This window comes from Opisthocomus hoazin, chromosome 2 (genome assembly GCF_030867145.1).
Source record: "Opisthocomus hoazin isolate bOpiHoa1 chromosome 2, bOpiHoa1.hap1, whole genome shotgun sequence".
Lineage (NCBI taxonomy): Eukaryota > Metazoa > Chordata > Aves > Opisthocomiformes > Opisthocomidae > Opisthocomus > Opisthocomus hoazin.
In genome coordinates, this window is record NC_134415.1 from 103,496,578 (window position 1) to 103,514,848 (window position 18,271).

Consider the following 18,271-nt stretch of genomic DNA (forward strand, 5'->3'; position numbering starts at 1 on the left):
GGAAGTCTGTGCTATACAACCTGAATTTACTGCCTTTAAAATCTACTTCAGTTTGTCACTATAGATAACCTGAACAAGAGCATCAAAGATAGTGCTGTTGATGTAAAAGTTCACACAACAACCCTTCACATCTTTTGTCCTCCTTATCTAAGGGGTGAACGTCCACTCGGGCGCAATACTGAAGTTATTCACTTGTAATTAACACATTTAGTTGTCTCTGTTTCATGTTACTGGAAGTTACAAGGAAGTTGGGCAAAAGCTGACTGCAGAATGGCTAGCTTTAAATCCACCTCAGATTTCTTAATCAGCTGGTAGTATGAGATAATTTAAATGATGAAACAGTAGTTTTATGAGGTCCTGAAGTGTCGTTATTTCCTCAGAGGGCAAGCATGAACCACATGCTCTCCTCACAGGACTGTATCCTGAATAGAATACACTGAAAAATTACTATTAATACATAGTAGCTTCTAGTGTAAATAGGACAGATTGTGGTAGCTGCAGCATATAGCTGTAAACAAGCTGCTTTCTGCAAATATTTGCTCTGCTGCTTCCTAACAGCTTGATACTGATGATCATTATACGAAAAGTATGTACAAATATTGGCTGCAGTTATCGTGATTCTTTCTCTTTTTCATGGTCATTAGCTTTAAAACAAGCTTAAGTATCAAACTTGAGCAGTACGGTTTCCTTTGCTTGCTCTTTTTCATTCTCCTTTTGGCATCTTAAGAACGACACTAGAGCATTTCAAAGTATTTATTCCGAGTAAAGCTATAAAAAGTAGTTTACTAAGTATGTTTATCCTACAGTGTTTTGGAGTAGTTATATTTATATGATCTTTGAAGTAACAGTATAAGGATCATGAAAGAAAAACTGTCAGCATCCTCGTCAGCGTGGAAAACACTTTCAAGAAATACGCAGTATTCTCAGGTCAAAAACATGATTTAAAAATGGACTTACAGAATCAATTATTTTGACATGTGAGAATATTCAAAGGCTTTAGTTTTGGTTTAACTCCTGTTGTTTTGTGGGAGGCACAGAGAGTATGGTGAACCCCTACGTAACTGCAGCACAGCCCTCTCCTCCTTGATTCACATAGGTCATCTTTGAAATACTCTCCCTAGTAACAGAATTAATTGCTATTGCAGAGCCCTCCCTCTTGCTTGGGGTTTCCTGTGGCCATGGAGTTTCAAGCAGTTTAGCTTGCTAAAGAGGGATGCATGCAGGTGTTTCTTCTGCAGTCAGATCTCTCCTGGATGTCATCTAAGACAAATCAAAAGGTTTCTTCAAGCTGGGAATCTTCATGTTTGAGAAATTAATTTACTGTTATTGTTATTTTAGTATGTTTATAGTGTAAGCTATAGCAGAGCTAAGGCATCTGAAGCCTTTAAAGCTGTACTTGGCTTGGTGTTGTACTTTTTATCTTTTATATTAATCTTCTCTCTTTTGGCATATCTTCTAAAATAAAATCAGATTGCGTGACTTAGAAAGTATTAATAAATCTCTGAAGTATTACAAAGATACTTACAATTCCTTGGACACGTGGATTCAACAAGTGGAAGATACTCAGCGAAAGATTCAAGAAATCCGTCCTGAAAATAGCAAAGCGTTGGCTAAACAGCTGAACCAACATAAGGTATGATAGGGTTCTCATTGTAGGAAAGCACTGCTTTAATGACTGAAAAAGAATTAAAATATGTTTTGAACCCAGTCGTGCCAGTCTTTCTTCTTGAAAGGAAATGCTGATGTCCCTCAGCCCTTATTGTAAAATTACAAATAATCACGAGCTTTTATGTTTACAGTGCAGCTAACATTGTTAATGTATCACTCAGTGATTATAGCCAGTTTATAGACCAGGTGGTCTTGGTCTTCAAATCTACAAGAAGAGCAAAACCTTAGAGAGTGCCTGCAATTCTGAACTCTCCTTATCACATCTTTTTTTTTTTTTTCTCAGTACTGCTCTTGGTAGTTATGGACATAGAAATATTTTCATGGAGGCAGGGCTAAACTCAACAGCTCTCTCCTGCAAGGAGGAAATGCAGCTTGAATAGAATAACAAATTATATGCATGAAGTGGTATATTCCTAATTTCTTTTTAAGTTCACTCACCAGCTACTAAACCTGACAGGGTTTTTTCACTTCTGTAAGCCTGACAAAGCTAGGACATGGGCTTGAGCATGTAGTTACTTGTGCACACGTGGAAATGAGTGTATTATGTAAAATTCATGATGTTAGATAAAGTATAAATGCTAAGTAATAATAGTAATACAAATCAGTTTTTAAGATGAAGATTCATATTTTACAGATGCTGGTTTCTGAGATTGAAATGAAACAAAGCAAAATAGATGAGTGCCAGAAGTATTCGGAACAATACTCAGCTGCTGTGAAGGTAATAAATAATGTTATACTTAGAATCCTTTTTTTTTTTAGTGTCAATATCATGTGAAATGCTGATCATTTTGTGGTTTTTCTTTTTACAGGACTATGAGTTGCAGACTATGACTTACAGAGCTATGGTTGACTCCCAACAGAAATCTCCAGTGAAACGCCAAAGAATGCAAAGCTCATCAGACTTCATTATTCAAGAGGTGAGGATTTCGTATGGCAGGGAAATGTGATTTTTTTGAGTCTTTGCTTAAAACAGAGTAAACACAAGAATGGGATTTAGGATTCATTAATTATTAAATAGAGTAACCCAAGCAAGGTTATTTTTGTCTCTCTATAGATCTATGATGTGATAAATATCCTATTGGTCATTATGTGGCATTTACATAATGAGACAGTATATTGCTGTTGATGAACAAAAGTCCCCCAAATTATGAAAAGTTGTATGCGAAATGAACCTCACTAAAACTATTTAGAACTAGTTCTGGGCTGGATCTTCATCAGAGCTTTCATTTTTGCTATGGTAAAACTTACCAGGTCTGGACACTTTGACAGATTCCAAGGCAAATCAGCCTCATTTGGGTGGGAAAGGGAAATCTGTCTCCCTGCTGACTGGTAGACAGAAGAGTAGTGACCAGCACGGCTTGTCCATCTTATAACTTGTTCTTTCAGGGGCGAAGAACCAGGTGACTATGAAGTCAAAACATATTCTTTGTTTCGTCTCCTTATGGATCTCCTCATAAATCCTTGGGATTTATTTGTGCAAGTGCACCCTGTTGATGGCATTCAACTTTGGAGTCAAAATTAGCACTTTGGATTCCACAGTCAGGATTTTGCAATCAAAATCAGGATAGGTTCTAGAGTAGTGTTTATCACTTCTTTGAGTGTTAACGGGAGTGTTACCCTCTCTTTTCTTCCCCCCATCCCCCCTTTGTTTCTCTACAGTTCATGGATTTACGAACTCGTTATACTGCCTTAGTGACTTCGATGATCCAGTACATTAAGTTTGCAGGTGACTCCTTGAAAAGACTGGAAGAGGAAGAGGTAGGTCATACCCTGGCAGGCAACGGAGCAAAAAGAATAGCTAGGCAAACAGCATTATACCGGCTGGAATTATTTACAAAGTTAGCAACAGATATGAAAGTGATAGAAAGTGAAAGTGATTTTCACAGCATCAAAAGACTAAAATTCCTAAAATACTGCACTTTATACAGGAATGTAGGAGCATGAAATTACACCATTATCGTCCAAATAAGCAAAATCCTATACCATCCATACATTTTACCAGTTCTTCCAGCTAGAAGGATCTTATGATTCACTAAGTTCTGATGGAGATGTAGTTACATACGGTACATTTTAAGACTTTAATATTTTAGGGCTCAATCTTTTGGATAAATGCAGACATTAGGATGAGGACAAACTTAGTGTGCGCGTACTGTTTATATGCTATGTAGGCCTTAATATTCCATAGTATGCATTCTGGTCCACTTTACAATATATAATGGAGTTCTTAAATAGGGAGATGCAATAGCCTCTTAATTAATTTCTTAAGTTCCTTTGACATGTTTAGATTTTTTTTTTTCCATCTACCTTTCTACTGTGTTGATTCCTTGAGGTCAAACAGATATTGAATCTTATTAACAAGAGCAAGTTACTGAAATTGAGCGGACAAATTACTCAAAATACATGCTTGCTGCGGAATCAAACTTCCACACAATTGAGAAAAAAATACTTCATTTTCTTTTGAAATGTTTCTCTCCGAAAGAGATCGTATAGTCACTCTTTAAGGACTACAGTGTTTCAGTATTGTTTATACAGTGCATATCTCTAGAATAACGCCCATATTAAATGTAGACCATGTAAGTTACATAAAATTGGAAAACACTCTTGTAAGAGAATAAATTTTCATGTTATTGCAGAGAAAAACAGAGTTCTTAAACGTTATAGAATGCTGGTACTGGCTTTGCTTTACTGGGTTTTCTTGCTATTGAATCCCTCTGGACAAACTAACATTAACAGCATGTATCTCTGTGCATCATGAAGTGGTGGAGCATACTGATGGAAATATATAATGTTTGTCGATAAGTAGCCATTATAATTAATAATTCAGTATGACTAATAATGCTGGTGGTATCCAGGATAAAAAGTGAAACAAAGAACAAGAATTGAAACAAGGATGACGAAACCTGTGAATGCCGATAGGCTTCACGTTCTTCAGGAGCAAATGGAATGTTTTAAACTATTTTTTGAGTTTCAGTCTGCTCCGAATTTCCAGGACTGCTTTTTGGAAATCAGACACCTCCCATCTGCTAGCCTGCTTCACCTTCCAGCAGCCTTCTAAATCTTTGATAGCTTCTTTGAAGATAACCTCAGTAGGTTTCCAGTCTCAGCGTGATTTGATGGGTTTTTTCTTTGTAATCAGGGTAGCAAATCAGAAAATGAATAAACCTTTTCAAAGGAGGAATGATAATTTTTTTTCTTCTGGGATCAGACCTCTGAAGTCTGTGATTGTTCCAAGATTTTCTTCCATGCCAGTCTTTCTTCCTAAGTCACAGTAATGGCATTAATGCACAGAATAAGGAAAAAATAAGATGCTTTCCATCATATATCAGTTTAATCCATGTGCTGTCGTGCTCAGAGCTTACCAGAAGAGAGTGAACTCCAGCAACCTGTGAAGTCAACTGAAGTCTTTCAGCGTTTGGGGTGTAATGAAGCTGTTGAATTCAGAGAGGAAGACACACCTAATGAGAGCATGATGGATGTGGAATATTTGCAAAAAGATAACTCTTCCAGTTCACCTAAACATGCAGAAAATAAATTGGAAATTCACAGAAGAAGATTAGATGTAGACAGATATGATAAAATCAAAACTGATAGAACGTTAAAGCGATTTTTAAATTTCAGTGGTCAAGAAAGTAGCATTAGTGGCAACAGAGAAAATAAGCTACATACAGAGCAAGAGAATTTAATGGGTTTTGGTAATCAAAGTAAAGAAGAAAATGGTTTTGTTTCAGCTGAGATCTGTGTGAGTGTGGTTGAGGATCCTGATGAAATGTTAAATGAGCAAGTTGTTAATGGCGAGAGGCAGAAAACAGAGGGAGTATCAAAGAAGTTGCCTGAATTGGAAGTGATACACAAAACCACAGGAAAAAACTTTTCAAGAAAGGCAAAGACTGATGTTCCAGCAAAGGAAGAATGTGAGATGCAATCAGAATCTAATTTTGAGCTAACAACGAAGAGTGATGATGTTACTCCAAAAACTGGAAAGCATGCCCTGAATATCAACCCTTACAAGCAGCAACATTTTTCACCAAGAACTCATTTTGAATGTTGGCATAAAGAACATTGCTTTACAGAAAATAATAGCCATAATACTTTGAACTCTGAAGACAGAGAGTTTCAAGTGTGTGGTGAAAAAGGCAACTCTCTTCCAGGTGTACGAGATGCAGTGCCTTCAGAGAAAGTTGCGTCCTCTTTTAGAGAACTGGCAGCGCACAATGGAAGTGTAAAAAACAAGTTAAATTTGCAATCTGTGAGCAGTCCAGGTGTTTCTAGTAGTCTTGAAAGGGATACAAACAAACTGCACAGGCCATCTCTGGGTAAAAGTTACTTTATAGCAGGAAGGGAAATCCTAGAAAAATCAAATCTAAATCCAAATGAAGTCAAGAGTACAACACGAGAAATTTTGGCGGTTTCTTCAGGAAATATTTCAGTGAATCAGTGTGCAGCAAAAGTCCTAGAATCTTATCGATTACATTTTGAGCTGTCACCGGTGCAGAGTGATCCAAGGTTAGGTACAGAATTTTTAGGAGATGCTGGAGATTTGAATGCAAATATAGCCCTCTCAGAAATTATTTCTGGAGGAGAGGATTGTTTTCCGTTATCAGAACATGCATTAGCAAAACATTTGAGTCATGATGAGAAAGAAAGCGAGAAAAAAAGATCACAGGGTAAAATTTCTGATTTGGACAATTTAAGTGTGAGGGGGGAGAAGTGGCATGGAGAAGACAGATTAGAACAGGGTCAGAAATGTAAAGACTTATGGCTAGTGGCAGAAATGGACAGTACAGGTAAGGGGACAAAGGTACCTGGAAAAAACAATCAACTCCAGAAAACATCCTGTGAAAAAACAGGGGGAAAAGCCTCACTTGAAAAAAAAGAAAAGCAAAAAAAAAGAAATAATGAAGAGAGAAGGAGCACAACTATTGTGAAGGTACCAGAGTTTTTGTGCAATGCAAATGAAAGAGTTAATTTAAGAATGATTCTGAACCAATCTAAATCAACATTTGAATCGCAAAATATGTCAAGGTCAAGTGATTTAAAGTTGATTGAACATAATTTAAACAATTAATATGCTAATGATATATTAATTACTGTGTATTTTGAGATGCTTAATTTTTTAAATTCTTATAAATTTATTTTTATGTTTATTTTGTATTATTATTTAAGTACCATCCTGCTCTCCACCCAGCTGATGCTCAGCCATGTCAATTAGAAATAATGAAAGTAGTATCTCTATTTTTAGTTATTCTTTTTCAAGCATACTACATTAGATTTTGTGTCGATGGGAGCATAAAAGGAGATGTGATAAGAAATCAATTTAAATGTTGTGTATCCACTGGGGTCTGTTCAAGATTGTGACATGGGAAATACGGAGAGGAATTGAAGAAGCTGCCTTTGCATTAGCCTTTTAGGAAATAAGTTTCATATATCATGAAAAATCAAGTAAATCTGGTAAATTTGAACTAGACCAACATTTGTTTGAAAATGTTGCTGTAATTACCCTTCATGCCATGTGTGTATGATCATAGGCTTATAGGTCTGTTCTTGCCTCATGTTATCTCACATTTCTTAACTAACGTTGTAACAGTGCTAATGAAGACAAGGTATGTATGATTTCAACCATGTTATTGCTGATGAATACACATCTTGCTTATAAGAGTTTCCCTTGATCTGCCAACATACAGAGACTACTAGCCAACTGGTTTTCACTAGCCTTTTCCCGATTACCGTGTTTATACTTTGGTGTCTGCACTGCAGAGCAGCTGTGCTCTTGCCATCCCCCAGCTGAGCCCATGGAGGCACTGGGACTGTGGAGCACAGTCCGGAGCATAGAAGTCCTGGGGTTTAGATACTTCTCTTTCTGGAGCTGATGCATCTTGGCTCTAGCTACAGATACTGATTCTTTTCTTGGAGGGGATTTCTAAACTTCTCTTGTGTTATTTGTGCTAGCAAATAAAATCCTTCTTCCAAGGCCTGCTGAACTGATCCAGAAATGGTAGGCCACTTACTGCTTGGGAATTCTTGCACATAGTGTTTGGCTCACTGTTTGCTCTAACTATTTGTTTGGAGAAAAAGCATATGCGAGCTGTTGTTTGACGCTGCTTACCACTAAGAGGCATCTGACTGAAGTGAGAGGCTTCAGGACTTCTTCGCTTTGTGGATGCCTTTATGAAGGGTTTCATATTTGGCTAATGGTAACTTCTGAAGCTTACTGTATCAAGAGAAGGTGATGGTGGTGGGAACTGCTCGTCCTACTTTCTGGACATACCGTATATATATGAGTAAGTACTTTCCATTCTGCTTTTTGAAGAGCCTAACATGTTTCATATGCTGTATTCCAAAAAGTACATTCCAACTTATCTCGTTCTTTTACAGATTTTAAAGAAGGAGGAAGCATCAGTGCGTGAGGCGTATTCAAATCTAATGGCACAGCAAAACAGCATAATTGATGAGAACAGAAAACTCATGGGAAAGGTAAAAACACTTGAGGAGATGTTGGAAGATGTGAAGAAACAGAAATTCCAGGTGGAACAGGAGCTCCCTAAAGTGAGGGAAGCTGCAGAAAAAGAGCGGAAGAAGCAGCAAAAGGACATGGAAGAGATCTGTCTTCAGAAAACCAAAGCTGAACAAGAGGCAAAGCAGTGTCATATAGATCTAGAGAATGTTGAGAAAGAGAAAGCAGATGCAGAGCAGGAGTTGGAGTGTGTAAGGAAGCTCATTTTTCAGGCAGAGACTCAAAGAAGTATAATGGAAGAAAACCTCCGTGCTTTTCGAAGTCAAATAGAAGAAAGCACCTTTACCAGAAGAAACCTTGAAGAGCATCTAAGAAGAAAAGATACTAATCTTCATGATTTAGAGCAACAAAAAAAAACCTTAATGCAGGAGCTGAAGAAAAAAACAGAAGGAGAGGAGAAACTTATGAAACTGATAAAGCAAATGGAACGAGATCTTGAATTTAGAGTGAATCTATCAGAAATAAAGCTGCAAGAAAAAGAGAAAACTGAAGCCAGAAGGAAGGTTGTTGAAGGCAGGTACTCTGTAACTAGAGAAACTTCGCTGCCAACTTTCACAGCTGGACGAGGCAGCCAGTGTAGGACTGATTCTGTAATTACAAGTTTCCAGAAGGAACAAGAGGCTAGAAAAGTGGAAGAGCTTAAACAGAAGATAGATGAGCTAACCCTTGCTAACAAAAAAGCTGATAAAACTATTAAAGACCTGAAATATGAACTGAATGAAACTGAGCTTCAGAAATCATCAACAGAAGAAAAGTCTCGTTTATTAAAAGAAAAACTAGATAAAGTCAATAGTGAACTTAAATGCCTAAAAATGAAGTTGGAGGAAAAAGACCAAGCAGAGCAGGGATATTTGCAACAATTGAAAGAGCTGGACAAGCAGCTGCATAGAACCACAGGTAAAGCTGAAGAGGTGATGCAAGAAGCTGTAGACCTTAAGAAAATTAAGATGAGCTATGAGGAGCAGCTGAAATCCGTTCAGCAAGAGAAGACACAGCTAAAAAGAGAAGTAGAGGAATTAACTAGATCACAGACAAAAACTGAGATCACTATCAAACATTTAAATTCACAAATCAGTTCTCTTCAAAAAGAGAAGCTGGCAGCTGAACACAGAACACAGTCATGCAAAGGAGAAGCAAATAATCTTCAAGACCAATATAAGAAGATTCAAGAACAGTTGCTTCAAAAAACAAGAGCAGAGAAAGAAAACCAGCAGGAAATTCAGATGCTGAAGAATGAATTAGCTAAAAGTAATCAGGTGTCAGAAACGTTGAAACAAAAGATAGAGGACCTTAATAAATGGAATACTGAAACAGAACTACTGATGAAGCAAATTCAGTCTGAATCAGAGAAGGTGGCTTTGGAAAAACAAAGTATTGAGAAGAAGAATGATGCATTAAAAGCCTTAGCAGATGGTTTCAAAGAGCAATTGCGTACAACAAATGAACAATTGCACAAGCAAACAATAATTGAGCAAGAATTCATATGTAAAATCAAAAGCCTAGAAGTTGATCTAGAAAAAACAAAAGACTTGGCTAGTGAATATAAACAAAAATGTGATAAACAAAGTGCTTCCACCCTAACCATTGACCGGGAAGTTAAAAATCTAAATGCCCAAATGAACGCTCTAACTATGGAAAAGAGAGTGAATGAGCAGAAGATACAACTACAACAAGCCCATATACAAGAGCTAAGTAGTAAATTAAAAAAAATACAGGATGAACTCCATCAGAAGACTCTGGATGAACAAATGGCACGCAAGAAGATGATTCTGTTTCAGGAAGAATCCATCAAGTTTAAACACTCTGCAGAGGAGTTTAGGAAAAAAGTTGAAAAATTACTGGAATCCCACAGCATCACAGAAAAGGACATTTCTGGCATAAAACTAGAATGTGTTACTCTTCAGCAGGAGAAGCATTTGGCTGAGGAGAACATCACGTTGTACAAGATACAAATGGAAGATCTGCAAGAAAGGCTTAAGAAATGTCACGAACAACTACAGCAAGGGAAGCAGGCTGAAATGGACTATCACCAGAAGTGCAGGAAACTTGAGGAAGAATTGGAAGTGCAGAAGCGCACGGTTGAGAGCTTGAAACACAAAATGGACCTGCAGGTCAAGGAGAGCGAACACAGGTTTCTTTTGCTTCAGAATGAAGTTCAGCAAAATAATAAACTCCAAGATTCTGGATTTAAATTGAGCTGTGAGAGAAGAGGGAATGATTTCAATTACCTGAGTGACACCACAGCTAGACAATTTGGGCAGCTTCCTCCACATGCACAGCCTAGCTCACCTTTGTTAAGGCAGAAACAAGAGAGATCAGGTTTTAAATCTGATCAGATAGAAGAAAACACATTGTACGTGAGTGCTGATGATAAGATACCGAGAGAGGTGCAGTTCCAGATGTCAAGAATAAACCAGTCGCTAGAAGAAGATGCAAGCCCACAATCTTTCACAGAGTTTGTTTCTCAAACAAGTACGCAGTTCCAGATAACTTTTGATAAAGCAAGCCAAATCTCTGGAACATCTGAAGGGGAAAAAATGAGAAACAGGAACCTGCACAGTTCCAGACAAACTGTTAGACATGGAGAAGACAAGAAACATGAATTAGGAGTGGTAAAACTGCATCCCTTGGAGGTACACACTATGTTTTGTGAGGGTTTGCCTTCCTAGTGCTGGTTGTTACTAGTCTATTTTGGTTTTATTTATGCTTTGTCACTATTCTGCATTCTCTCTAGTATTTCTGATATTCTTACCTTGGTGAAGGGGACCCCTTCATTCTTACATTACACAAGAAGCTTTTCATTAAACCTTTGTGGCAGATTTGTTAATATCTAAGACATGTTACTTTAAATCTTTGTATTGGAGATAGGAATTCACATACACCATTGGATCATTATTGGTCAAATGAGCTTTGATTAACAGCGCTAAGTTGGTAAGGTGACAAGCAGCAGTTACTGTTGCTGAGTCTAGTCATATTGCTGTTACTGAATAAAGATTTGAAATGGCAAGTGCACTTTAAAATTCTAGCTATCTATATTTCTCTGCTCTCCAATGCTAGTAGCAGTTCTCCTTTCTGACTTACATTCATGTTCTCCCTTTTATTTCTCTGGTGGTGGATTTAGGAGTGAATTGTATACAGCATAGTTCTGCAGATGTATTTCTCACTGTGTCAAAAAATTCCTATTCACAGATAGCGAAGAACAAGCAGTATGACATGCATGTTGAAGTCACAACTTTAAACCAAGAAAAGGACAAGCCTTTTGGTAATGAAGAGAGGATGTTTGAGGGATACAAAACATCCGAAAGGTTTAGGAGAGAAGACTTTGCAAAGATGAGCTCTTTCTTAGGGGAAGAGATTTTGCAAACTGTTGATGATGACACTCAGTTGGAATATTTTACGGAGGAATGTGATGATATTAAATTTCAAGGTCTCCGATGTGATGTAACTGCCAGGCAGTTGACTGAAGTTAAGCTTCTAGACAGGCTCACAGTTGAGCAGCTCCGTTCAGGGCAGAAAACTATTGATCAAGTTCAGAAAAATCTTGAAAAATTTTTAACTAAACCTACAGCTATAGCTGGGCTGTACCTTGAATCCAGCAAAGAAATAATTTCATTTGCTTCAGCAGCAAAGAGAAGGATCATAGCAAAAGCATTGTCATTAGCATTTTTAGAGGCCCAGGCAGCTACTGGTTTCATCATTGATCCCACAACAGGTCAGAAATTCTCTGTTGATGATTCAGTCATTAGAGGGCTTGCAGATAGTGAATTCAAGAGTAGACTGCTTGAGGCAGAGAAAGCTGTTTTGGGATATTGCTGTTCTGGGAAAGTGTTCTCTGTGTATCAGGCTATGGAAGCTCGACTTCTAGAAAGACAAAAAGGTAAAAGTATCCTTGAGGCTCAAATTGCAAGTGGGGGAGTGATTGATCCTGTAAGAAGTGTCCGTGTACCTCCAGAAACCGCTGTGCAGCTTGGCTTGCTTAATAACACAATTTTAAAATTTTTGCATGAACCTTCTAGTAATGCAAAATGTTTTCACAATCCAAATTGCAGGAAAGTGATGTACTACTGTGATTTGCTGAAAATGTGTTTGTTCAGTGTAAGCAGTAAATGCTTTCTGCTTCCACTTGGTGAAAGGAAAATAAGCAGCCCATCAGCAGAGAAAAGTCATAAAATTTCTGTAGTAGATGTTGAAACAGGCGCTGAAATGACTTCATATGAGGCTTATCAAAAAAATTATGTTGATAAAGCTACATATCTTGAGCTTTCAAAACAGGAATTTGATTGGAAGGAGTCTACATGTTTTGACTCTGATGGGAATTCTTTTCTTTTGCTTACGGATCTTAAAACTGGTATACAGTTTAATATTGAGGAGAGCTTAAATCGGGGTAGAATTGGCAGAGCATTAGTCAATAAATACAAGGAGGGTTTAATCACAGCTAATGAGCTTGGTGATATTTTAGTTAGCAGTTCACAGCCAAATAAAGATTTAAACAGCCCTATTGCAGGGTTCTGGCTTTCTGAAACCAATGAAAGAATTCCAGTCTTAAAAGCCTCCCGCAAAAACTTGGTAGATAGAATTACTGCCCTCCGATGTCTTGAAGCTCAGGTTAGTACAGGAGGCATAATTGATCCATTTACTGGGAAAAGGTACAATGTTTCAGAAGCCCTCCAAAGGGAGTTAATTGATGATGGTTGTGCCAAGCAAATCGAGCAGTGTGAACTGGTCTTTACCGGGATCATTCACCCTGTAAGGAACACAGTTCTGTCAGCTGTTGAAGCTATGCAGTTAAATGCTGTAGACAAAGAAATGGGTATGCGCTGCCTGGAATACCAGTACTTGACTGGTGGGTTGATAGATCCAAAGTCTCATTCCAGATTAACGCTGGAGGATGCAATTAAGAGTGGTATTATTGATGCTGTCACAGCTACGAAGATGAAAGATGAAAAACTGTATGTTAAAATTATAACATGCCCAAAAACGAAGAAGAAGTTAACCTATAAAGAAGCTTTAGACAGAGCTGTGTTTGATTGCCACACTGGGCTGCGACTGTTGGAAGCAGCTCAGCCCATGAAAACGGGAATTTCCAGTCTTTACTACAATTCATAATGGAACAAAGATATTGGTACTCATTTTGGGGCCTGCTTTAAAACGCATTCAAGTCAAGGAAAAAGATCTATGATGACCTTTATGGAAAACTGTAAATGTGTTGTCTAATGTAATAATGAGTTGCTGTAAAACTAATTAATATAGACCACTAATTAGTTTAAAATGTGAAACCTGGATTTATATATTATTTGTTATAAAGTTGAAATATTTAGATAAACTTAGGCAGATTCGTAATTTCAGAATGCAGATATGTGTTCAGGGTTTACCTGAAGGCTTTATCTGACATTGTAAGATATTATAGGTAGGTACTATAAATCAGAGATTGTACTGAGGATGGCGAAGTTAATGTTAGTGCAAATGGGTAGATTTAGGTGAGATTAGGATGGGATTCTTATATTAAAAATCAGGTGTCCATTTTGCAAATGAAGACAGTGCAGTATTCTATGTGACCTGATTACTTCATTTAATATCACAAACCAATTTGCAAATAAAATTTATTTTACAAAAGTGGCAAAAGAGCATGCAAGGGTTAAATCTGCCATCCAGTAAACATGTATGCACAAGAAACTTTTCTCACACTGCTATTTCATTAATTTTAATGGGCTAGTCACATCATAAAATTACATATCTTGTTTTTTTTTCCTCTCACTTCAGGTTGCGGTTTTTTTAGAATAGTTTTCATGCTCTAATAGGCCAATGAATTACAATTACATATCAAATAAAAAAATCATTAAAATAAATGTTTTTTTGCTCTGTTTATGATGCATGGAAGGCCTTAAGCTTGTTTTTAAAGTATTGATAAATTTCCAACTACTAACAAGTTGTACTACTGTAAAAAGAAATATATTTTCTTGTGCACAAAAAAAATGAAGTCTTGGGATTTTACTTTTATTGTTTTTGTTTCTGTAGACATAAAAGCAGTGTATTCTTCCTAACTGTAATTTAGTAATCCATGTTCATAGATTGCAAAATAGTAATATCCTGTGCAGGCTGTACATATCTACACCTGAGGGTAATGCAAAGGCAGCAATTCAAAGATACTTTATATGCAAATGTTGGTTAGATTTTTATCTGCTGAGTAATGGCTGGGAAGCTGTGTTTTTTCTTAATATCAATCATTTTATAATGAATGTACATTTGTATGAATAAGCATCGTAATCGTAATTACAAATCATTTATGTCTATAATTATGTGGCATTTTTGTTCCTACATCAAAGTGTCATAGTAATGCATGTGGTGATAAATAAAAAGAAATCACTTTGTTTACATGATCATACTGCCATTGTGGTAGAACTGTGTTTCTATGAACATGAATGTTAAATATTCCAACAATTTACATTTACATATTTTTTTACAATTCGTGGTGCTCATCAGAAGTCAGTGGAAGAAGAAAAGAAGGAACATGTTGAGAAAGCTGGGGATTTACTGAAATGGGTGTCAAACCTCAGCAAGACACTCAGCAAAGAAGAAGGAGAAAAAGCTGAAAAGACAGATTTGCCTAAGCAGCAGGTACACAGATGTCTTTTGGTAAAATAACACTTCCTCTTTTTAGCTTTTTGTGTTGATTCGAATGACAAAATATTGCATAAGTACTTTTTACCTCCACATCGCCATCCACATTTTACTACAGATGTAATTTCACATTTGGTTGTGAGTGAAGAGCCGGGTAAATGAACATCAGTGTTTAGGGACGCAAACACGTTACTCAGGAAGAAGTGCAAGCTGCTTTTTGCAGGCCTGGCCTGTGATGTATTCTGACAGAGCAGAATGTCTGTTTAGAGAAACTAGACCCTGCAACACCATAGCTCAGCCTTCGCAGAGGGACAGTGCATCCTGGCAGGACGGCGCTTTGTAGCTCTGCCCCTTTCTCCTGCAGTAGTTCAGTGGACACGCCTGGTGACTTCCACCCTCGCACCAGGAAGGAGAAGGTGGGCAGGAGGGCCCTGAGGGCCAGGTTTCTTTTCATTTGCTTTTAAAAAGTTATTCTGAGGGGGCCTCTTCTTATAGAACAGTCAAAATTCCTGTCTTAGGGAACACAGCAGGTCTTGCCTAACCCTCTTCGTTACCACACCAGTCCACAGGCTGCTGCGGTGGCCCATCTTGCCGCCTTTCTATTGAAGATGGGTGGTTGTCTTGTACAGTTGTAACTGACCATAAATTTCCATCTGTGAAGTTTCCTATCATTTCCAACAGCTCCCCTGTTAGGCTTGTCCCACAGAATAGTTCAGTGACACCTAAAAAGATGTCAGTAGGTGGGAGTCTACCTGCACACCGAGCAGCAGAGGGACAGAGCACTGTCTTTTCCGTATCCCCCAGTACAGGGCTGGATGTGTGGTCATGCAAATGTGATTTTGGCCCTCCTGGCGGCCTGTTCCTGTGGGTTTATTTGGGTCATCTGTGCTGGTTAGAGCCACTGGAGCAAGGTGAGCATAAATCAAGCTTGCTGGTGGGCAGGTCGGCAGTCCTGGTGGCCACTGGTCCCAGCGTGCTGCTTGTTCTATAGAGGACCAGTGCTAGTTCTGTTACAGAGTTTGTCCCTGTATCTATAGGAGGAAGTAAGCTAGTATTGATTTGAGCATATTGATTGGTAAGTCACTACTAGTTAGGATCAGGGTTTGCAAAAACATTCAACACTGGTTTTTTCTGCCCTTGTTAATGACAAGAGCGCAAACCTTTGTCAGCATTGGGCTAGCGCTCAACCCCTTAGAGCATCTCAGCTTACTACAGCAATTATGGGTGGCATCTTCCCCATCCAGCCTGAACCCTCAGTGAGTAATGCGTGAGTTAGCTACCTTGGCTTCTGCAAGCCTATGGGAGATGGGCGTTTGCCGAGGGCATTTCCTTCCTGTGTGAAACAGCCCAGAAAGCTAGCAGCGCCCTCCAGAGGTGCCTGGTTGTGTATCTCCACTGACAAGCACAGGTGCCTTTACAAGTTTTGTAGAAACGTGTGGACTAGTGATTTGATAGCTAAAGTCAGCTGAAATACATTTCACAGGGAGGTTTGGGGTTGCTGTGTGGTGTAGCCATGGAGTGGGTGGAGAAGCTGATGCCAGTAGTGATGGGGCTCACACAGCAGCTGCAGTGATACCAGTTCCCCAAGCAAAGTGGAGCTCATGACCATACCTGCTGCCTCAGCCTGCTCACATCATCTTCTTGTGTGGTGCTTACAGTGCTTGCTCTCTTGGTTTTTGTCCAGGCAGCACAAGTGGTGGGACTGTGGCTTGCTGGTGGTGATGGCAAAGTGTTCAAGAACATGTTCAGGCCCTTTGAGGCAATGCATACGGGGACAGAACTGGTTGTGTCCAGACCCAGGTGCATGGAGGGCCCAAGCTCCTTCATAGAGTTCTCGCAGCACCAACATTGATCATATCTCGGGCTTGCTAATGAAGTCCTAGGCTCCCCTTGGATTCTTTGCCTTTACTTATCCAAAATGAATGTTTTTCCCTGAAGAGACTGCAGGCAGTTTCTCGGAAAAATTAAGAGATTAAATTCTCACAAGTTCCTCTGCCAAAGCAAGTGCTTTAGTGGGGGTGACACAGAAATTACAGTGGGGAGAATATTAATAAAGAATTATTTTCTTTTTCAAGTGACTGATACTGCATTGTCTCCAGCATTGAATTTCATGAAGGTTTTTTGCCATCTAGTGTGTTTTTTTTAAGAAGTTATTACCTTTCATCTTGGTGAGCAACTTCTTGAACATGACCATTGTACACATATTTTTATAAAGCTGCTTTAAACTATGTCAAGTGTAATAAGTGGTTTTAAGTAATTGATTAATTTTGAAACAAATAACATTTAAAAATGAATTCTCTTTATCTCACTCAGTAGTTTTCTAATACAAGTAACTTATTCAACCGAAAGGCTTAGCATGACAACTTACCAATATATAAATGATACAATTCCATAGTAAATAATATCATTCTAGGAACAGCGAGTGTTTAAAGAAAAAAAATCACAAATTCTTATATTATTGAGCTTAGTCCCAGATAGAAATACTATGTTGTTTGTTTGGTTTTGTTTTTATGTATGTGCGTAGTTAAGTCTTGAACACAGGTTGTTTATTTTTCAGATCTCCCTGGATGAAATGTCAACTAAGAAAGAACAAATAGCTGAAGCTCTGCAGACTACTCAGTCATTTTTAGCTAAGCACGGTGACAAGTATGTCATTTTTTATTTTTGAAGTAATATAAATTAATTGAATCAGTACATACTGTTTGCTTGAAAAGAAATCATGTTGTCATCTTACAGTTCCAATTACATTTCACGTACAGATATGTCAGTCTTTTTCTTTAATTTTATAATTCTGTCATCCCATTTGGGGGAAGCTTGATACAGTTTTTTTTATTTCAGTAATTTGGCTAACTTTGTATAACTGATCAGCTTAAAATATGTTAGATAGTAATTTTCCTTTGAAGTCAAAATAATTAACAAATTAGTAGTAAACTAGTACTTGAACTATGTGGCACTATTTTCTTTTATCTGTGTCCAAAATCAGACTGTTTAAGCTGCTAAATTGCTGAGATATATCATGACTCCTTGCTAGCTAAGTTACCTGTGTTGACTGGTAATCAGTAGATAAAGGCACACACAAATGTTAAATACTTTAGTGATAAAGTAGATTACAGATGAATGTAGTTTCTTTTCCTGAATGACTACAAGCAGATCGTAGCTTTCTTGAACATTGTCATAATTAGGCTATATTTTCTTCAGACTACTTCTACCAATCCCCCCCCCCCCCCCCTTTTGAAGTACAGGTAAGCAGATCACTTGCTGCAGGTTACAAATTACTTGGCGATCTCCTTCTTCCATTTTAATTTTTCTTTTTATAATAGAATGACAGACGAAGAGAGAAATGAAATGGAAAGGCAAGTCAGATCCCTCCAGGAGAGCTACAGTTTGTTATCTAATGAAGCTTTGAAGCAGCTGCAGGAAGCACAGTATCTCAGTGATGAAAAGATGGAAGAAAAGGTAACAAGACAGAAACTT

General features: G+C 38.0%; 1 protein-coding gene across 20 annotated transcripts in view; it reads left to right on the forward strand.

Annotated features, from left to right (window-relative positions):
* DST (dystonin) overlaps positions 1 to 18,271 on the forward strand; it is a 310,440-nt gene that overhangs the window by 176,793 nt on the left and 115,376 nt on the right. For 17 of the 20 annotated variants that reach the window (XM_075414628.1, XM_075414638.1, XM_075414643.1 and 14 more), the window contains 7 exons: positions 1,471 to 1,633; positions 2,303 to 2,386; positions 2,478 to 2,585; positions 3,328 to 3,426; positions 14,660 to 14,794; positions 17,355 to 17,443; positions 18,118 to 18,253. In XM_075414628.1, coding sequence (XP_075270743.1) covers positions 1,471 to 1,633; positions 2,303 to 2,386; positions 2,478 to 2,585; positions 3,328 to 3,426; positions 14,660 to 14,794; positions 17,355 to 17,443; positions 18,118 to 18,253 — 814 coding nt within the window. The other 3 variants (XM_075414626.1, XM_075414627.1, XM_075414646.1) reach the window with 2 other exon arrangements.